Source organism: Tachysurus vachellii, chromosome 16 (genome assembly GCF_030014155.1).
Source record: "Tachysurus vachellii isolate PV-2020 chromosome 16, HZAU_Pvac_v1, whole genome shotgun sequence".
NCBI lineage: Eukaryota > Metazoa > Chordata > Actinopteri > Siluriformes > Bagridae > Tachysurus > Tachysurus vachellii.
Genome location: NC_083475.1, coordinates 7,135,420 through 7,157,682, shown reverse-complemented (window position 1 = coordinate 7,157,682; position 22,263 = coordinate 7,135,420). Strand labels below are relative to the sequence as shown.

The 22,263-nt window shown below is 39.0% G+C and overlaps 2 protein-coding genes and 1 pseudogene across 2 annotated transcripts in view; 1 reads left to right on the top strand and 2 right to left on the bottom strand.

The window, feature by feature from the left end:
* The first annotated feature begins 936 nt into the window (after window positions 1-936).
* On the top strand, window positions 937-3,496 carry LOC132858749 (forkhead box protein M1-like; annotated as a pseudogene).
* A 6,325-nt stretch (window positions 3,497-9,821) lies between these two features.
* On the bottom strand, window positions 9,822-10,368 carry msgn1 (mesogenin 1). Its single transcript, XM_060889900.1, has one exon. The coding sequence runs from the start codon at window positions 10,307-10,309 to the stop codon at window positions 9,857-9,859; it is 453 nt and encodes a 150-aa protein (XP_060745883.1). The 5' UTR covers window positions 10,310-10,368; the 3' UTR covers window positions 9,822-9,856.
* A 1,623-nt stretch (window positions 10,369-11,991) lies between these two features.
* The window catches only part of LOC132859178 (flap endonuclease GEN homolog 1), a 14,074-nt gene continuing 3,802 nt past the window's right edge, over window positions 11,992-22,263 (bottom strand). Inside the window, exons 5-14 of the mRNA XM_060889829.1 lie at window positions 20,362-20,472; window positions 20,181-20,254; window positions 19,639-19,724; window positions 19,283-19,433; window positions 18,519-18,555; window positions 18,348-18,428; window positions 18,123-18,253; window positions 16,547-16,608; window positions 15,828-15,977; window positions 11,992-13,674 (exon numbers count right to left, since the gene is read on the bottom strand). Of these exons, the coding sequence (XP_060745812.1) occupies window positions 12,482-13,674; window positions 15,828-15,977; window positions 16,547-16,608; window positions 18,123-18,253; window positions 18,348-18,428; window positions 18,519-18,555; window positions 19,283-19,433; window positions 19,639-19,724; window positions 20,181-20,254; window positions 20,362-20,472 (2,076 nt within the window). The 3' untranslated portion in view covers window positions 11,992-12,481. The remainder of the gene's footprint in view (window positions 13,675-15,827; window positions 15,978-16,546; window positions 16,609-18,122; window positions 18,254-18,347; window positions 18,429-18,518; window positions 18,556-19,282; window positions 19,434-19,638; window positions 19,725-20,180; window positions 20,255-20,361; window positions 20,473-22,263) is intronic.

Sequence of the window (22,263 nt, the reverse complement as noted above, 5' to 3'; positions counted from 1 at the left end):
AATGATTGTATTAATATCTGCCGGCAGCGGCGGGATGAAGGAATTTACGTCATTACGTCAGGACGTAAAAGAACCGGTGAACTGGTTCATTAAAACGAACTGTCCGAAAGAACCGGTTCGCGGAAAAGAACCGAGCTTCTCATCACTAGTTTGAATATATGTTTTCTTTATGCACTTTTTCTACTCCAAGGCATGAACTGTTAATAGTCGAAAAGTTGGATTTTCATTGAATGAAATTATTATTTTTGGTTGTTTTGTTGTTGGTTTTGAAAAAGATCCACTTCAAAGTGGGAACTTAAAATGATCCAGTGAGAGGCGTGATTTATTTTATTTATTTAAATAAGAAATGAACACCACTGATGTGTCTTTTATTTCAAATTTAATTTCTTATGTGTTTGTAATATCACGCTCTGGTTGTTCTAAATCCTGTCTTCAAGCAAAACTAAAGTTTATTTCCATATGAAAAAGGTTGAAGTTAATCAGTTGCAGTTAATTTTTCAATAAATATTCAGTTTGGCCCGTGACTTTGTCTCAGTTTTATATTTTGGCCCACTGTGAATTTGAGTTTGACACCCATGCTGTAACGGATCAGTATGTTAGATTGGATAAAAAAACAACAACAATGTGATCCAGTCATGTGGTGTAGATTAGTGCTGCTGTATCACTTAGTTACAGTAACTACACAGTGACGTCACTGAAGTTGTTGATCTTCAAAATCTCTGTAAGTTAAGTGGAAAAAAAAAAACAGTCCATCAAACTGTCGGTCGAAGGAAAGGAGCAGAGATCCTTTAGAGATTTTCAAGGTAGGTGATGAATTAATTCTGTAAATATTTATATATTTGAGAGCACTATAGGTTAATTTCAGCTGCTACTGCTGTTGGTTAAGTTAAGTTAAGTTAAGTTAAGTTAAGTTAAGGTCGTGGATTTAAGGTGATGGTCCTTAAACATCTATCCACATTGAAATGTTGGTTTGATTTCTATGATAAAATGTGAGATAACGTTTTACTTTGTTGTTACGTTGTATGAATTATTCAGGTATCCGGTCTGCTATGAACAGGATGATGTCGAGTCCCAGGAGGCCGATAATCCTCACGAGGAGGAAACGGCCGTTTCAAAGAAACGAAGCCGACGAGACGCAGAACAAATCTTCTACGGCGTCCGGAGCACGATCCGTCTCTGCATCTGCACACGACGGCATCCGCGTTGTGGACCATCCCACTAGGCCGGAGGCACTAGTGGTCGTCGTACCAGAAACCGCTGGTCTTCAGAGCGTCCTCGATGCACTGACTGTCAAGAGGGAGGAACGTGGTACTCAGGGGCCAAACAAGTTTATTTTTATGAGTGGAAGATGTGGATCTGAGGATGAAGTTAAAGCTCTGTTCCAGGCCACATCAGAGAATAAAAACCGACCTGAAGCAGGTGTAGCCGGAAATGACCAAACTCTACCAAACAGTGGATGTACGTGCAAAGAAAAATTCGATGGCTGCGTACAGCTCCAGGAGGTATTGTTTATATAAAGTTCACTTTAGATTAAATCCATATCATCAGTGTTTACTGTACTTCATTTAGCATTAACAAGATGGCTGTTCTTTAGATGTAAACCCTGTAGGCTGTTGGATTTCCTTTTATTCTTGTACAAAAAAAAAAAAAACAGATTCTGTTTCCCTTTTTTAGCCACAACACACAGAGGAAGACCCGAGTGCCGTTAAGGGCCCTCTGTCAGAAAGACCACCGTACTCCTACATGGCTATGATCCAGTTTGCTATCAATAGCAAGAAAAATAAGATGATGACACTGAAGGAAATCTATAACTGGATAGAAGACCATTTCCCGTACTTCAGGAATGTAGCTAAACCTGGCTGGAAGGTAACACATTATTTTTTTTAATATTTATTTGACTTTAATCCTATGTGAGCAGACTTTATTATTTTTATCATCTAAGGGAAATGAATTACTGTGTTATTACTGTATGTTTTATCTGTTTTTTTTTTCTCGTCCTATTAGAACTCCATTCGCCATAACCTTTCCTTGCACGACATGTTCATCAGAGAGAGCACACCAGACGGCAAGATCTCCTACTGGACCATTAAACCTGAAGCAAACCGCGGTCTGACATTAGACCAGATGTACAAGGTGAACAGAAATCTTTCTCTGTATTTAAAACTACTTTTAAGGCTTAACCTTTAAGTTTCTTTACAAACATGGCCATGACCTCTTCTCTTCCCCGACCCTGCCACAGCCTGCCTTTGATCCAGCGGCCTCCTCTTTCCCACAAGCCATGCAAGTCTGTTACCAACAAGTAAGCCACTTTTTCCCCTTCTTTTTTTCCCTCTCCTCCTTCTCACAGTCAGACAGACAGAGAGGACACACGGTTCATCACCGTCTCCAAAGATCACACTTATTTTATTCCAGGATTTGAGTTGTTAAGGCAGAAAGCAGGAAGTTTAAGTCTAAACTATACCTTGTCTCCTGTTTTGATCCGTGTTCTTGGCATCCTCGTGTCATTCTCTGTAAATAAAAACTGTAAACTAGTTTGGAAACTGACAGGTTTTGTTTCTCTCCAGCAACAGAAGCGAGTTATGGCTGATCCTAAGAAAGCTACAGTCTGCACTACAGGTGGGTAAACATGGGTTTCCTGATTATTCTCTTTTCATTCATTCCGATTCATCCACAATAAGAGCAGAGTGGATGCTTATTACCAAACTTTGCCGATTGTACTTAGGCTTCAAATTATATAAGCACAGTAAATGAGATCTTAGATAAAAAATAATTTGACGGCCACCAAGACAGTGATTGATTTTGTTTGGTTTTGTCTCCAGAGAGGAAAATGAAGCCTCTTCTGCCTCGTACGGACTCGTACCTTGTGCCCATTCAACTACCTCTGACTCCATCTCTCTTCCTGCCCTCATCGGCAGTGGCGCTTTCTCTGTCCACCCCTCAGCAGACCTCCACTGCTTCCAATCCCGTCTCCAGATCAGGGTGCAAGAGGGTTTGCATTGTTCCTAAGGTTAGTTATGATCACATAGAAACTGATACATATAAAGTAAGAACAGGAACTCATCTACTTCGTTGTTTAAAAGGTCCCCAATGAATCCAGTGTGGTGGTGATGTCTGCCCCGGTTGCTGAAGTAGAGGAAGAACGTGTGTGTATACCATTCAGTGAACCCTGTAACAGCGAACAGAAAGAGATACTCAGAAAGAGATACGAGAGAATCTCACGTCGGAAGCAGCGTCTAGTCCCACTTTCCAACGAGGAGCCTGTTCTGCTCTTTGACTCCAGCTTGGTCTCGGATGTCTCCACCTTTCAGGAAATGGAGTGCGATCTGAAACCCCTGACAAAGGGAGCCGCCCAGCTTCCTCCACACCCAGCAAGTCACCGGAGCCGTGGAAGAGCATGCCGCTGGATGAAGGGAACATCAACAGCCTGAGTAACATCTTAATGGACATCAGCTTCTCTGGGCTGGAGGATGACGAACACACACACACACATATCTGATGTGTAAATATCTTTGACATGATAGATTAGCTTTGGCCATTTAAAGACCAATCCCCACCCATTTATCCCTCGTTTTTTACTTCTGTGTGTGTGTGTTTTTGTAGGTACATGAAATGGACTCCCTACTGAAGGCACGAGAATCTGGTCACAAGCCGGTGAGAATCTTTAATCATAATTGGACATGTTCTGATATTGATTCACAGGGTTACACAGGGATTTAAATAAAACTCAAAAGTCATTTCTGACTTCTGCATTTCTCTTTCAGGAAACCCTGAAGATGATGTACAGACACAAGACCAGCAGAAACAGGAAGAAGAAAAATAATAAGAATAAGTGAACTATCTAATAAACAATGATTGTAAATATTCTACCATTTGAATAAAAAATAAATCATTTTATTAAATTCTGTTATTATTTATTTACGAGCCAAAAGTGTTCAAATATCATTATTTAATTATCTAATAAGTTAGAATCTTAGAAGGAAATAAAAAAACACACATAGCTAAAAGAACCCTAATATTTTAGTAATATTCATATTTTCCTGAAGACAACAACACACAAATGGCCTGCAGTGATAAGAAGATAAGAAGTTAGATAAAGAACGAAGGTTCCGCTGTTGCAGGGATTTTAGTGTTAACTTCTCTTCATCCAATACAGTCTCACTGGCAGCTTTTCACTGATTTGCTGCTTTTGACTGCTGACGATGTGAGGAATATTCTCCATAATAACGGGACGCATTCTAATGTACAGAACAAAGACAAAATTGTATATGGTATTAAACTTCTGTTAATTCTGCATAAATATGACCCAAAATATCATTAGCTTTTCAGAAGTCCTAAAAGCAGAAAAAGTGAACCTAATCAAACCAGTCAGACAAAGACAGGTATTTTTTTTATTCAGGATAATGTTCTGATATGACATATATGTGAGTGGCAAAAGTATGTGAACCTCTAGGAGTAGTATTTAATTTAATTGAATTTAATTAAGGTCAAATTAGAGTTTATCTGTTTTCAATCAATGGAATGACAATCAGGTGTCTGTACACACCATGTTTTATTTAAAGAAAAGGAATATATCAAAGTCTGATGTTCATGACACTTGTTTGTGGAAGTGGATCATGGCAAAAAACAAGAGACATTTCAGAAGACATTAGAGATTGAGTTATGTTGCTCATCGGTCTGGCAAAGATTAAAAAATCATCTCTAAGGACTCGAAAAATGCAAAATCAGACAGATTCTGTAGAAATGGAGGAAATTAAAGACCATTGTTACCCTCCATAGAAGTGTTGAACCAGCAAAGATCACTCCAAATGCAAGACATTGCATAATTGTCTGTTGGGTCAAAAAGGAATACAGAGAACTTCTACCTCTTTTACTTTGGCTTATGTTTATGTTCATGAGTCTGCCATCAGGTGAACACTGAACAACCTCGGTGTGCAAGGCAGAACATTGCTGCTTGCCCCTATCGATGTAACAATGAATTCAGAATTATACCAGTGATCTCTAAATGAAAATATCAGGACATCTGTCCATCAACTGAATCTCAAGGGGAAATGGATCATACACCTACATGCATGTCTTCTTCTGCTTAAACACATGTACCATATGCATTTGTAATATAAATGTACATCTCAATAAATTAGAATGTAGTGGAAAACCTTGAGCGTAACCAGGCTCAGAAGGGAACCCATCCTCATTTAGGTGACACTCTACAGTAAATAATGTCCTTTCTACAACAGTTTATAATAGTGCAACCTAGAGCTCCTGAGTAACTAATGGGCAGAGGTGGGTAGAGTATCCAAAATCTGTACTCAAGTAAAAGTACAAGTACTTATGGAAATATTTACTCAAGTAAGAGTAAAAGTAACAATCTTAATAGTTACTTGAGTAAGAGTAAAAAAAGTATCCGATGAAAAAACTACTCAAGTAGTTAGTTACTAGTTACTTCTCATCTGATTGATATGAAGCAAAAACCCTGATTTTCAAACTACTTGGAGAGCTTTAACACACCTCTCCTTAAAAGTCTCTTTATTCTGCTAATATAAAATACATACATATACATATATATAAAATGTGATTAATGGTTTAATGATGTAAATGAATGATGTGCTGGGCTAACCTGCTCTTCCTTTTAAGATTAATTTACTTTATTCTTACATTTATTCCATTTTATAAGTAAGTACAAGTATTCTTTAGGTAGGGATAAAACAAAATATAATCCCGTTTTTATTTTGTATATGTTCTACACTTTAGTGGAAAAAAAAATGTAGTCAAAAAAACTTAAGTGAGATGTCAGGATTTGTGTATAAATGCAAAACATCTTACAGCATCCAATTCAATTTATTTTGTGGAACATGGATATGAAAATGTAGACGCTTATAATGAACGTTTGTTCATGAACGTGTTGTTTGTAGGGATCACAGGATTGCACGAGAGCGTATATGAGGGAAAACATTCAGACAGTGTGTGAAATGTAGTATTACGTTAAGGTCAAAGTGCCCATAGTCAGAGCCGATCGGCCCTATACGCTCACTACGCAAGTTGCGTAGGGCCCCGCAAATTACACAAGGCCCTGCCTCATTTTACAGCGCATGTTAATGTTTACTGTCCAGAGGATAATATGAAGCGGAGCTATCCATCTGGCCATGAAAAGAGAAAAAAGAAACAAAATGAGAGTGAAATGCGAGAACATCAATCAGGTAAACTTGTGTTTTCTTCAGGTTTGATGTCAGCAAGAGCAAATAACAGTAAAGTTAAGTTGATGTGATTCTGTCTCCAGTCTCTATCTGACTAGCTAAATTAGCTGTGCAGTGCTGCCAGTGCATCTATCGGCCTGTCTGTCTGTCACACAACAATTTATTGCGTGACCATTCGCGTGAACAAACGCCCAAGGGCAACGGTGTTTATAAACGGCAGCTCGATAACCGCGCCAAGCGTGCACATGCGTTCATATGCGCGTGCAATCGTGCACGAAATGACACGCACGCTTTCCAGCAGCAACATCTGAGTTGGGACCAGTACAAAAAGTAGCGTGATAGCACTCCTAAATGACAATGTTTATAGTCTCTCAATCAAGGTTACAACAACGTTAATGCTATATGGAAACCAGTGGATTTACATTGGAATGGGCATAATGCCAGGTCTATATGAATGTACATCAAAATGTACATCAAAAATACTGAATGTACAGTAAATAATAACCATTAGGGATCAAGGGCCCCTTAGCAGAATTTTGTTTAGGGCTCCAGGGAGCCTCTGCCTTGTGTGTGTGGAGTTTGCATGTTCTCCCCGTGCTTCGGGGGTTTCCTCCGGGTACTCCGGTTTCCTCCCCCGGTCCAAAGACATGCATGGTAGGTTGATTGGCATCTCTGGAAAATTGTCCGTAGTGTGTGATTGCGTGTGTGAATGAGAGTGTGTGTGTGTGTGTGCCCTGCGATGGGTTGGCACTCCGTCCAGTGTGTATCCTGCATTGATGCCCGATGACGCCTGAGATAGGCACAGGCTCCCCGTGACCCGAGGTAGTTCGGATAAGCGGTAGAAGATGAATGAATTAACGAATGTTCCAAGAACGTTTTCGCGCCACCAAGAAAAAAGTTTTTGCTCATAAGGTCTAAATTCTCACCTTAGTCCTTACAATTCTCACCTTAGTCCTTACAAATTTTTGTGTTACTTCAAGAACTAGTCACAGCACATTGAGCAGTTTGGGGTTTTAAATCACACACACACACACACACACACACACACACACACACACACTTGTTTGCATTTGTAATATAAGAATGTATTTTCATGTAGTTTCTCTTTCTTATTAGGATTGTGACACACCACAAGTATCAGTATGAATTGTCAGTGTGGTGCCGGAGGACAGACAGATTTGTCCACATGGTTTGCTATTGGAGGCCACTGAGACTGCAGTTATTTTGGAGGGTGTCATAGTCATGGTTGGACTTGAGAATGTTCCAGATTACATGTGTTTAGTTTATGGGCTGATCTATGCTTTAAATATGGAGATCCCTCCACAGCTTAAAAACACTTTTGAGTTCATTTAAAGGGTTTTTTCTTTCCTTGGGGCAAAAATCGCTAAAGCCAAAACTGCAACCACTAAGAAAATCTATTGATGATTTAATTACAACTTTTATTGTGTGTTTCTGATGGCAGAAACAAGACTGTGTTATTGTAGGTATTGTGGTATAAAAAAAATAGACAGAAAATGACTAATTGAAACTGAATAATTTATCTGACTTCAATCACCACATTGACCCGACTAGCCCAATTTAGCATAATACAGAAAAGTGTAGCAATAGTCAGTTGTGTAGTAATATTCAGTTGTGTAGTAATAATCAGTTGTGTAGTAATAATCAGTTGTGTAGTAATAATCAGTTGTGTAGTAATAATCAGTTGTGTAAATGACAGGAGTAAAATGAGAAGGGCTGGATGTCCGGAGATCACTGTAAATGCTGGAAAAAGAAGTAGAATGAATCCTGACAGTGAACCTCATTCGAATATTAAAAGACCCAAGCGAGCAGAAGTCAACTTTCTACCTAACTTTCCCCAAGGAGAGGATCCTTCAACTCTTGATCAATTGAGGCGAAAAAATGTTGACAAAGTCAAGAAGGCTGAGAAGAACCTACCCCTCATTAGAATGTGACACATAAAAATAGAGTCTGAGGTAATGTGTAGTAGCATTTGTTTGCTGATAACATACACCAGCAAACAAATAATTAACAAGTAATAATCAGTTGTGTTTATTTACTTTATATAGGGCTCTTTTCTGCTCAATGGGATGGTAGTAGATTTACCAAACTCATCTGTAAATATGGTTGTGTTTTCTGTCTTGTCTGTTTAAAAATGTAGGTGTATTCCAACGGATTATAAACCAGAACCTGCCCAACACATTCTACTCTGAGCTTGACCGACATCTTCCTCGATTGATGACCTTGTTCAGACAGAAGGCATCCAGAACTGAAAAGACAGCAGAAGATTTGTCTAAAATCTTAAAAATCCATTATGAACAGGTAAAGACTTGTGCTGTTCAAATACATGTTATAGATTTTATTGGTTGAATTTTGTATTGGAAGAGGAAAGTTTCTAATGAGCTAAAAACACTACAATTTGTAAATTTTTTCTGGTTTTTGTTTGATTGCATTGAAGATGCTTTAAAGTTATTTTTGTATATCTGTTTTTACTGTTTAAAATTTTCAGTTCGGTTATGTACAGTTCTATTTTTATTGTTCTATTTAATGACATACACACCAAGTGTACCACTGTTCTTCATGCCCTTCCTGTGTATCTACGTGAGGAAGTCTCTGGGTTTTTCAGGACCTGCACAGTGAGTATTTTTGAATAATTGACAGTACCACGTTAGATAAACAGTTCATATTAATACAAACTTGTTTTTTAGTTTACCTCTGTTCAGACTCCAGCTATATAGTTTGTGTGATTTGAAAACATTTGATCTTTTTTTTACCTCTGTTTTTTACACCTTTATGTGTAGTCTGTCCTGAAAATCATAGTACCAAAATGTCCAGATAGGTACACAAATGCTGTACAATTTTTTTGCTGTCTGTTGTTGTGCAGGTTTGTAAAATCACAGCACTAAACCTGCTGTATATAATTGAATAAGAGATTTCTCAAAAAAATCCTAAAATAAAAGAGGAATTCAATTTAACATTGGTATTTGTAACCATGTGTTTGATCATTATTATTATTATTATTATTATTATTATTATTATTATTATTATTATTATTATCTTTTTTAATGATTCAGGACATGTCTGATGAGCCAGAGCCTTTAGATGCTGCATTGTCCCTCCTCACAGTCATCAGAGATAATGACACAAGTCCAGTTCACTTTCAGCCAGTGAAAATCTCTGTCATCATTGAAAGTTTTTTCCCCAGCTGGCAAACACATTGATCTTTTGTATTTTCTAGGGGTTTTATTTCTCCTGTAACCCAATAACTACTCACCAACCTACATGTGTAAACACCCTAGTAGTGATGAACAAAATAAAACAAATAAAATACACATAGGATATGTAATTAAAATTAACAAGGTTTATTCCATAATTTCTCTCTTGAAATATTTGATTAAAGACATGTATATGAATAGAGCTAAAAAAAAAAATTAAAAAAAAAACACACAAAAAAAAAAAATAAAACAACAACAACATGGGAAGGAAGGAAATAAGGGGGAACAAGAAAACAGGGGAAAGTGCCGACAAGTATTTACATCAAAATTATGGCACATTTCTGTACAAAGAACCTGTTTATAGATCCAAAATCTCAAGTTGATTGAGGATTATGACAAGTGTCCATGAACTTCTCGGTGTCGAGTCGGTGTCGAGTCGGTGTCGGAGTCGGTTCATTCTTGGCTGAGGATTTCCGACAGCTCCTTTATGTACTCGATGGTGTATTTGAGAGTCTGGATCTTGGTCAGAGGTTGTCCTCTGCGGCTATAAACAGGAGGCAGATAATCTCGCAGCTGATGCAAAGCTTCAGCTAAACTCCTCATACGCATCTTCTCTCTCTCGCTCGCCTTCATGCGCCTTTTCGTTGACATTTTGGGTCTGGAGGTTTTCGTCTGCGCTGCTTTCCTTCCGTCGTAGGAATAATCCGAGAACATTTCCCCTGGAGCATCTTGGAAGGATGAGGATGAGGAGGATGAACAGGTGGAGCATGGAGAGGCAGAGGGTTCAGGTGACGAACATGTGCGTCTGGTGGAGACGCTTTGCGCTCCGAAATGTCTGGTGTCGGATCTCCATTCCCACTGCGCCAGAAGTTTAGCGGTCAAGTGATCAACCTCTGCGCCGTCCATCTCTCTCTCTCCCTCTCTGTGTGTGTGTGTGTGTGTGTGTGTGTGTGTGTGTGTATGGACTCAGGTGAGGTGAGGGTGTGTTTTATACCAGCACAACCTCACGGCTACTTTACGAGCTCACAGCTTTTGGCGAAGTTCAAAGAAAGCTGAAGTGTCAACAAGTGCGACTTCTTCTTCTCCTTTTTTTATTCTCTAGAAGAAGCGCATTCGTTGTCGCCCAGGTGTGAATGAGCGGCTAATGCGGCTGAGAAAAGAAAATAATTAGATTTCCCTTTTGTGAGAAGTGACTTTAAACATCGTCCTCATGCGTCTCGGGGAAATGCGATAGACAAACGAGACGCGGGCTGTTTACAGGAGGGTGAACAGGAGAGGAATCACAACAATACACACTGAAATACATCTTAATCATGACATTCGTGTCATTGGGGAACATTTCTAAACGCAGACTGGTGTGGGAAAGTGGGTTGGTTAGTTACTCAACTTCGTTACTTTGGCTTCAACATCACAGATCATCAAACTACAACAACACACTTAGTATTTTTTTAAGAATCGCAAAGCTAATTGTGTTTCTGTACAATCTTCATTATTTACGTACAGATGGATTAATAATAATAATAACAATAATAATAATAATAATAATAATAATTATTATTATTATTATTGTTGTTGTTGTTGTTGTTGTCATTATTATTTTCATTATTATTATTGTTGTTGTATTATTAATAATGTTGTTGTTATTAGTATTGTTGTTTTTGTTATTGTTATTATATTATTATTATTGTTGTTGTTGTTGTTATTATTATTAGTTTAGTGGCAGAAGTAAAATTGGCTGGTTAGCATCTTAAAACATGGATCAAATGTATAAAATGTATAACATATAAAAAACTTATACATATTACTAATATTGCATATTACTACAACTATCGAGAGTAATATGAGCTTTAATTTGAATGACTTAATTAATTGCTTTAAACTTGAATTAAATCACAAAGATTCTTGTCATTGCTTATTAAGTAATATGAGCAATTTAAATTCCATTGCTTTAAACAATAAGAAAAAAGGAAATATTTCTATTATTTCTAATAATAAATAAAAGCTATTTGAATTCTTTAAATAGATATATTACTACCACCACCACTAATAAACTACTACAAGTTCATTTACAATATATTTTTTTAAATATAGAGATAAGCTCCGGCCCTCACTAATAGATCGATCGATTCTTTCTCTCTCTTTCATTTTTTTTTTGTTGCCATTGTGCCACCTTGTTGTGTTTATGTTTACGTGTGAATGTCTGAGTTTAGCACCTCTGTACACTGCAATTTGCCTCAGGATTAATAATAAATCAGGATTAATAATAAATAACAAATTCAAATTTTATTCGTCACGTATACGATCATACACAGTACAACATATAATGAAATGCTTGTTACAACTGTCCTTATTAAGCAAATAGAGATTACAAAATATTCAAAGAATGGAATGTTATAGACATGAATAATAGACAAGAAAATGACAATACAATAAAATATAATAGAATATGTATAAAATGTAGGAATCTGCGAATGTACCATCTAAAAACCGTGTTGTGTTGGTATATAAAAGTTTACTAAAAGTTTCTATCTATCTATTACTACTACTATTAATGACAATAATGTTTTAAGTAACTGACTATAGGGTTATTTGTGACAAAAAAAAATAGATAATTAAAGAACTAAAATAAAATCTGACCACCTAACATGTAGTGTGAGTGCTGCAGCTGTCCACATGCTCTTTCCGTACAGACCTCTGAAAGCTTTCATGTCTAAAAAGGTGTGCAACGTGTCACTACATGGGTCGAGGAAGAACAACACCGAGTGTGTAATAAAAGTGAGCCGTGTTTAAGGGATCGGGGTGAGAAGGAAAAGGAAGTGACACATTTAAGCTTTTTTTTTCCCTTAGTCCTTATTAGTACTCACCTGTTACTCCATGTCACAAAATCAACACATGGGCTGGTGGTAAGAAGATAATACGATGTAAAATCACATAAAAGAGTCCAGGACCTCAGGTTGGTCCTCAAACTTTATTAAAATGCACATTTTTAGCACAAACATGCACTGATACTCCGTTGCAATTAAGCATTATTAAAAACAGAATATTTAGCATCATTAGCAGTGATGAAAGGCATTATGTTTATTTGTTCAATTTTAGTTTCAACCTCTCTGTTAGTGGTAAAGGGCTAGAAATTGAAGCGTCTGAATCATCATCATCATCATCATCACTCTTTGTGCTACATGTCTGTACCAGAGGATTAGGTCTTGAGAAGCCCGTGTTGTGTGGTTGTTTTTTCCGAGGTATGGATTCTGACCTGTGATGTGTGTCTACAGAATTTGTAAAAATCTTGCATCTGGTTTCATTCTGTTCATGCTGTTGTTGTACTGAGACTGTTTTTTGTAATGTCCGTGATTTAGGCTTGACGTCAGTTTTCAGTTTGCTTTGAGGCTGATTCTCCACGTCACTCTCGTCTCCGGTAGACTCTTGTCTTCTACAAACGCTTTTCTTACACACACTTTCTTTATTCGTCTGCTCACGATAGTTAGACGGTCTGTTGAAGTGCTTCGGTTTAACAAATTTATATTTCGGTGGCACGCAGACGGTGAGCGAATCTTTGTGCTGCTGTGTTTTTGTGGATGTTTTTTCTTTTGAATCAGTGTTAATTCTACTAGTTTCTGAGTGAGATGGTGCTTTAGGCTTCTCAGACAGAGGCTCATGACCTTCAGTGTATTTTTGTCCAGATCCATCACTCTGTAATTGGGATTTCTTCATCATGTTCCTCAAATGGACTCTTTCCATCAGCGAACGCTCAGAAAGTCTGTCAGCGTGTTGAGCGGCTAATTCTACGCAATCGGCTCGGACAGCAGTAAAAGAGCTACAGGCTTCTGTTTTGGTTTCTTCATCTAATTTGTTCACTGGTGGAGAATCAGATTTACTGTGCTGAGGCTGAGGAGACGGAGCAGCAGTGAAGGACAAAGCGTCCCAGTCGATGCTGCTCAAGTGGAGCTCGTCAATCACTACAGATACTGAAAGGGAACTCTGGGTTTGAGATAAAGTCCCTGTAAGGATGGGTGAAGCTGGAGCCTCTGCTTGTTGTGTGAATGAGGGACAGTTGGACGTTGGCTGGACTTCCTGACAGTTCAGGTCTTTAGTGAGTTGTGATGTGGCAGTGGTACGGCTATCAGAATCAGTCTCTAAAACAGTTAAGCCTTTCCTTGAGGATACGAGGGGTTCGAGATGTGAAGCACCTTTGAGTGACATCTGTGCAAAAAGATCAGATACGCCGTCAGAAGAAACGACTGGCTTCTGTTTCGCTGCCTTCGGTTTCTTTTCTGTTGACAGAAGAAATAAGAACTTTTTTTGCAAAAATTCACAATTCAGTGTAAAATCTAGTGTAATACTATGAAGGTTATAAATTCATTTGGAATCTATAAGTATATATTTCTGCAAACAAGCTCACAGGCTGACAATTGAGATAATAATACATGTTAACTGGATGTCAAAACACAGTAAAAACAGATGTTTGAGGTTCTTTCTTGTGAACGTCACACCAGCCTTAGCTTATAACGAAGCAGGTCAATTACACCAGGAATTCATTGTACTGTACATCTACAAAAGGTTGATTTTATTATTAAGCTGTTGTACATGTTAGCTTGTTTGACATGAACTGTATTAGTTTAATCCAAACCTCAATAACAAGAAAGAAAAACAGGAAAGTCTCATCAGTAGGGTCAGGGTCAGGAATAAAAGCTATGTCGCTCCATCAGATGGTTGTATTTCATATGAGAATGCTTGAGAACAATGGGAATCCTGAACAATGGGAATCCTGAACAATGGGAATCCTGAACAATGGGAATCCTGAACAATGGGAATCCTGAATCTTTGATAATAAATCAGATTTAATCTGTAATGATTTCAATGGTAACTGGTTTCAAAAAATAGTTCAAACTGGTTGTGTGTTATGTGCCATTACAAAGAAATAGCAAATCCGTTGTTTTGTTTTTTTACTCTAATGTGTTTTACTCATGTGTTTAAACAGCAACTTCACACCTGCTTTGAGAAGCAAAAAACAGAACTAATAAACTGAACACAATTTAATAATTTGTAAAGGTGTGGCTCAACACCCTGGTTCATTTAGCATGAAATCACCTGAATAGTATGAGAGAGAGAGAGAGATACAGAGAGAGAGAGAGAGAGAGAGAGAGAGAGAGAGACAGAGAGAGAGAGAGAGAGAGAGAGAGACAGAGAGAGAGACAGAGAGAGAGAGAAAGAGACAGAGAGAGAGAGAGAGCGACAGAGAGAGAGAGAGAGCGACAGAGAGAGAGAGAGAGAGAGAGAGAGAGAGCGACAGAGAGAGAGAGAGAGAGAGGCTAGTGTAAGAGGGTTAAATGGACAGAGACTCCTGTGCAACACCTCGTGTTAATCAAAGCATTTGAGTGCAGAACGACCGCTGGGACGTGACTGTGTAAGTGTGAGGGGTTAGCGAGCCAAACACCAGAGGGTGTCACAATCACAGCTTCAGGCTTTGATCTCTGCCACTTCACAGAAGGAAAAGCACATTTACTTAACCACCCAAGAAATTCACAGGGTCACTGGTTGCCCCAGACACAGCAGCCTGCTTCACTAACAAGGTCACTGATTACTGATATTAACTAGTTTATAAAATCAGCAAAGAAACCATTTCATACAGATGACAAAAAAAAACAAACAAACAAAAAAAAAAAACATTAAATTATCATTCTTAACAATCCTTTTCAGTCGATATCATTATCTATGAACTGAGAACATCTAACAAAATGCAATGTCTGAACTTCACTAAACATCATTAGTACTACAAGTGGCACCAAAACGATTCAGTTTGGTTCACCGTAGCATCAGCAAGTTTAACGAACTATTGTTCTGATGCTTCAGGGACTCATAAATATTGAAGGCATCATGAATTCTGAGATGTACCATGATATTACAACCCAAAATCTAGTTGCTTCTGCCCGGAGGTTCAGATTTGACCACTGACACGTTATAACTAACACTTTTAGACTGGTTTAAAAAAAATTTAAAAACTCCTCAGAGCCTGAGTGAAAACCTGTGGTGTGAATTTTAGAAACTTTACACTATAAAAGAAAAAAAAAAAGATGTTCTGCTTGAACACAAGATTTTACAAGTCTCTCTGTCCTTCTGCTGTAGTTCTCTCCAGGGTGGGGTTTTACGTCATATTAATTGTGAGGGTGCCAATACTTGAAACTATTGTAGAATGAATGACACTAAATATAAAACAAAAGAAAATATGTCCGTTTGAACTCCATTTCTTTAATCCATTCCTTTCGGATCACTACCAATAATTCTGGCCCCCGCAGTTAGAAGAAAGGCGTGTATTAAATGTTGAGACGCATTATTTACCAAATGCCATATTTTGCTTTCGTCGGCTTGACGAGCCTCAGACTGAGAACCTGTTGACTGTGTGACAGAAGGACAAACAGGGACGTACTCTTTAATTTGTTGTCCTTGGCCTCTGCGGTGTCTTTGTGGAAGAGCTGGACAACGTCTGGGAAAGCCAGAGTGAACAGGTTTTCCTCTTCCACAGTCCTCACTACGTCCGAGTCGTCCTGTGCGCAGTCCTCAGGAAACACGTAGTGATCTGCACCGATAACAAGATGCATACAAGATCAAATCGTTTAACGTCTCAAAAGAGATTAAAAAAAAAAAGAAACAAACTGGCTGCAAAAAAAAAAACCTTCAAGAGGAGTTTCACAGTGACGCTGGTATTATTTCCACCTCAATGTAAGCAATAAGCATTCAGGTGCTATGTAGAGAATGAGATTATTAGTATTTATATTGTCCTCCATCTTAAATTTATTTATAAACGTCGTGTAGTATCGGGTGTGTGCAGGACGCAAAGGAGGAGTCGAAGTTCACAGTTTCCACAGGAAGCGACTTTAGCACGTCAGGATGTTACATTTGTTCCGTCACCTGCGACCCACAAATCACACCAGCAATCTCCTTCACGTCTGCCTTTCACAACAAGACACTAACAAGAGCAGCAGTGACGCTTGTCACACGTCCAGAGCTAGAGACTCACAGCTCGGCCTGAAAATAAATATTTTAAACTCCGCAAACCTTAAAGCCTGTTACTAATGTGCTGGTTACTAACTATATGAGGAGCGTCAAAGTATTACAGATCGGATTTACGAGATGGAAAAATCTCACCTGGTTTATTCCACAGGATTTCAAAGCAGGAGATACCGTTCCTTACGCGTCGCTTGTATATTCTGCAGAAACAAATTTTCCCCGAATTACTGATTGGATATCTATAAAAATAATCGTTTGGTCGTTTTTTTTTGTGTCATAATATTTGACGTCTCCCGATCGGAGCTATAACGTGAGAGGAAAAAAAAAAACATGGATGTCTCAATGAACACGTGTCTTTTGTTAACAAGAAGCTAGCCAGCTATAGCATTAGCGATCATGAGTAAAGGATGTATTAACTTTCTCAAAACAACCATCATTATGGAGTGCAGACTTTCTATCCAATGTATCTGTAGTGATTAATCTAAGTACATACTAATTTACTCTAGTGACATTATATTTATTGTTGAGCAGCCACGTTGATTCGTTTAGGGAAATCTACTCGACTTTACTTTAAGGAATACCAAGGTGGAGTTTTTCTTAGTCAGAGATCTCCACAAAGACGGCTTAAAGCTACAATTGCTATGATAGCTTTAGGACTGCAGATGCTACAAAAAGTTTTGTACTCAAGTCTGTCGATAACTTCAACAAAACAGACTTCATGTTAAAACTAGAAGGAATTTCTTGGTTATATAATTGTACCGTTTGCTCATTAAGGATGAACGTAGGCAAAATTTCGATATTTTTGTAAAGCTGCTAAATTTGTTAAAATTGTTAAATTTACGTGCCCAAAATTACATGCATTCAGGACAGGTTTTTTCGGCATTTTGTCCTCCATATTTGAAGTGCAATTGACGCCATGCCCACTGATCGCTATATTTGGTATTACCAATGTGTCAGTATCACTGAGTTCTGTACACAAAGATGTTTTAGCCTTCTCATCTTTGTTGGCCAGATGTTGTATTCTTCTACACTGGAAAGCGATGAGATGTCCCTCCGTCTCTCAGTGGTTTAAGGATTTGATGTTTTTTCTTAACTTGGAGAAAATAAAATATACACCGAGGGGTTCTACTGACACCTTTTTTTGCAAGTGGCAACCGGTTATTTCTTATTTTAGGGGACTACGTGTGTTACCTGATTAAAGTTCTAATTCGGTCAAAAATTGGACTGTATGCATAACCTTTCTTCCTTTTCTTCAGTTGTTTTATAGGGGGATGTGGGGTGTTTGTGCGTGCGCGTGTGTGTGTGTGTGTCTTTGTCTGGGGGTTTGTTTTTGTTTTGGGTGGCAGGTTGGGGGTGTCTGCCCTTTGTTGTTTGAAAAAGGAAAATGGACAATTTCTGTATACATTCTTGTATTTGTGATTGTTGATTTTTCAATAAAAAAATGTTTAAAAAAATGTTAAATTTACTAAAACAAATGAAACCAAACTGAATGGAAATTCCTAGCTGTAATTAGCGTTAAATGCAACTTGAACTCCTTTCTGAACTGTCAGCATTTTTACACCATGACAGATGAGCACCAACATGAGGACTTGTTTAGAACTGGACTACAAAGAAAGTCATAAAGTCACCTGACAATTTCTGTAAAAAAAAATAATAATTAATTAATAAATAAATAACAGAAAAAAAAAATGTGCATTTTCAGAGCAACACAAACCGACTAGGTCGTATCAGTGTTGACGATTGTGTCCCTTGACTTCTGTTCGTGAGTTCAGTGTAGGTCATCAGAGTAAGAACTTTCTCACTGGTGTAATGTTTGGGCCACTCCATCTTGTCCAGAGCAAAATTCTGAAATGTACAACAATAAACAACACAAATATGTACGTCAGTATCCAGTCTAGATGTTATTACGTTACACAGACAAAACAGAATCTGGAGACACCTGCATGAGGAGGAGGTTTGGTTTCCTTCTTTTAAAACTGCTAACGGTTTTGTCCTTCGGAACCAGAAATTCGTCGATGATCTGAAAGACGAGAGAAATGATACGAACGACAGAAATTTAACAATAAGTCTGTGAATAATCCAAATGACTGAGATTGTAAACGCTACTCACCTCTGTGAAAGGAAACGTGTCACATGCCAGGGTTTTCCTATCAGTGTTTATTGGAAAACAGACAAACGTTGAAGATTTAGACAGTGAACACGATGCTGTTTTGTCTGGAAACGCAGCTTTTAACTTAGTCACTGTTACACGATAAAAATATTCAGTTCATGAGGTGAATAAAAGAAAACTACGTGAGCTACGTGTGACGTTCCAGCAAATTAATCCTCGATGGTGAAGATCTCTCTAGCTCTCTAGCTGGTAAAGACGTAACACACTGGGAGATTTATCGACAACGTTTGGAATTTGTCACTGTAAAAATATTGAAGTTTTATGTGTCATATAGATTTACGCTTCATTCGAGTAGGATCGTAGGCTACGGATCGTAGGCTAGCTCGTGCGTTGTGTTTAAAAACACTTAATAGCCATCAGACTCAAACAAACTATATACAGAATGTCAAACAAAGTTAAAAACAGAACACTTATGTATAGTGTATTAGTAATCATTTGAAAGCTACAACAGCAATAACAAGCTGAGAGGCTTTAGAAAATATGACGTCATTTCCAGTAAGTGGACATTGGTGAGCATTGGTGATCCAATGGTGATTGGTCATTGGGGATTGTTTTTTTGTGATGCATTCTGGGATATTTTATGCAGCAAAAGTTTAAAATTGCACTGGAAGGACTTTGCGGGACTTAAAATGGCCGAGTCCCTGATCGGGTCCCTTACTACTGAAGTAGAGAGCTGGATCGAGACGTACCGACAGACAACTCACTTTTTGACGACGGTTTCGACAGAGAAAGCCTGGCGATCGTGCTCAGTGCGGTGCCAGTCACAGGGACACTGCGAGTCGTAGTCCTGAGGCTGACAGAACGTCTTACTGTCACAGAACACACAGCCACTGCGCTCATGAGCTTTAGCAGAACCTGCAGCATCCAGTAGAAAGGAAGTAAAGAGAGTAACCTATTACATCATACATCATGTAGACAGGTGACAAATTAAAGGAAAAACATTACACAGCGTCTTAGTAAGGTGTCCGTTCTGATAATCTGACACTGATATTTTTATATAAAATGATACCATCTTGCTGGTTTGGGAATATACATTATATATATTGTGTGGGAAACTCACCGGGGTGACGACACACCAGGCAGTGGGTGACTTTCTTCATGGTAAAATCCTTAATCTCGGAAGCAGTTTTCTGCCAATCGCTGAATCTTTAACAATACACATAATACTGTATAATGATGTATTTTATCATGATGTGAATGCTCATATCAGGGAGCAAGAAGATGACAGGTAAAAAGGCACAAGGCTTTATCTTTATTTATAGTCTCATTTTTTACATCATTCAACAAATTCCTGGGCTTCTAAATGGTACAAAGAAGATTTTTGAGATCGTGAGATCAAATCCCGTGGCCAGGAGACCAGGGGAGCAGAAATGGCCTCTTGTCAATCAGAATGAAATCAGCCAATCAGCAGCATCTGTGAGCTCAACATTAGAAGCTGCAGGTTTTCTCAGAGTGGGTTACAAGCGCTCAGTGGGGTCATGTGAAAAGGTGCCTAGGTTCATCTCTGTGAACAAACTATTGTCTGATTATTAATGCATGAGCCAACCTCCTGTTATGGTCTGAACATTTCAGTTATAAAAACCTCCCCAGAAAATCACCTACTTTTGAAGAAGAGTTGTTTCTTTTAAATTCTGTATTAATTTAAGAGCTTGTTCTTTTCCGACACCTGGAACACCCTGCAGGAAGAAAAAAGAAAAAGCATTTAGCTTCAAGTATTCTTTTATATTCTATCAGGTACAATGTCTGGGTTTAAAATTCAACATGTCTGTAGACTTTTGTGTACTTTAGGGATGTAATCACAGCCAAGGAGGACAGCCAGACCCACGAGTGTCTCTCGCTTCAGCTCCAGCTCCGTCTCCACTCTGGACATCTTATAGCAGTCGATCTGAGGGTCCTGATGTGTGTGTGTGTGTCAGAGAGAGAGATTAGAGAGAGATTGGAGAGAGAGAGAGAGCGAGAGAGTGCGTGTGTGTGTTAGAGAGAGAGAGTGAGTGTGTGTGTGTGTGTTAGAGAGAGACCCACACAGAGAGAGAGAGAGAGAGAGAGAGAGAGAGAGAGAGAGAGAGAGAGAGAGAGAGAGACCCACACACACACACACACACAGAGAGAGAGACCCACACACACACACAGAGAGAGAGACCCACACACACACACACACACACAGAGAGAGAGAGAGAGAGAGAGAGAGACCCACACACACACACACACACACACACACACACAGAGAGAGAGAGAGACCCACAGAGAGAGAGAGAGAGAGAGAGAGAGAGAGTGCGTGTGTGTGTTAGAGAGAGAGAGAGAGAGAGAGAGAGTGAGTGTGTGTGTGTGTTAGAGAGAGACCCACACAGAGAGAGAGAGAGAGAGAGAGAGTGAGCGAGAGAGTGCGTGTGTGTGTTAGAGAGAGAGAGAGAGAGAGAGAGAGAGAGAGAGAGAGAGTGAGTGTGTGTGTGTGTTAGAGAGAGACCCACACAGAGAGAGAGAGAGAGAGAGAGAGAGAGAGAGAGAGAGAGAGGGAGAGAGACCCACACACACACACAGAGAGAGAGACCCACACACACACACACACACACAGAGAGAGAGACCCACACACACACACACAGAGAGAGAGAGAGAGAGAGAGAGAGAGAGAGAGACCCACACACACACACACACACACACACACACAGAGAGAGAGAGAGAGAGAGAGAGAGAGAGAGAGAGAGAGAGAGAGACACACACACAGAGAGAGAGAGAGAGAGAGAGAGAGAGAGAGAGACCCACACACACACAGAGAGAGAGAGAGAGAGACCCACACAGAGAGAGAGAGAGAGAGAGAGAGAGAGAGAGAGAGAGAGAGAGACCCACAGAGAGAGAGAGAGAGAGAGAGAGAGAGAGAGAGAGAGAGAGACACACAGAGAGAGAGAGAGAGAGAGAGAGAGAGAGAGAGAGAGAGAGACCCACACAGAGAGAGAGAGAGAGAGACCCACAGAGAGAGAGAGAGAGAGAGAGAGAGAGAGAGAGAGAGACCCACACACACAGAGAGAGAGGGAGAAAGAGAGACCCACACACAGAGAGAGAGAGAGAGACCCACACACACACACACAGAGAGAGAGAGAGAGAGAGAGAGAGAGAGAGAGAGAGACCCACAAAGAGAGAGACCCACAGAGAGAGAGAGAGAGAGAGAGAGAGAGAGAGAGAGAGAGAGAGACACCCACACAGAGAGAGAGAGAGAGAGAGAGAGAGAGAGAGAGCATGAATTCTCAGGTCTGTAATTGAAGACAATGGGGAAAAAAAACACACACTAGCTGATGCTCATGACCTGGTGTATATCAGTACTATTTTCAGTCTTCCTCCATAAAACAAACCTGGGTGATTTTTTTTTCCTTTCTGAGAAAGACAAAATAAGCCTTCAAAGCTTTTTTAGCTCATATTTGCATTAACAAGAACATTTCAGTTTCCCCAAGAACTACAGGATGGGTTTTAATTTAATTTGGCTTTTCTTTTTTAATACAAACAAAGCTCTAGTCTCAGGACAAGAGTCTGACATGGCTGTCAGCCTATTTATAGACGTTCCTTCGCTCAAGCCTAACAAAACTTAGCTTATTCCACAGAAAAAAGGACTCGTAACCTCCTAGTAAATTATTATGAGCTGTATTTTTATTTATGATGTTATATAAGTGTGTTTGAAATTGTTATCATGAAAAGC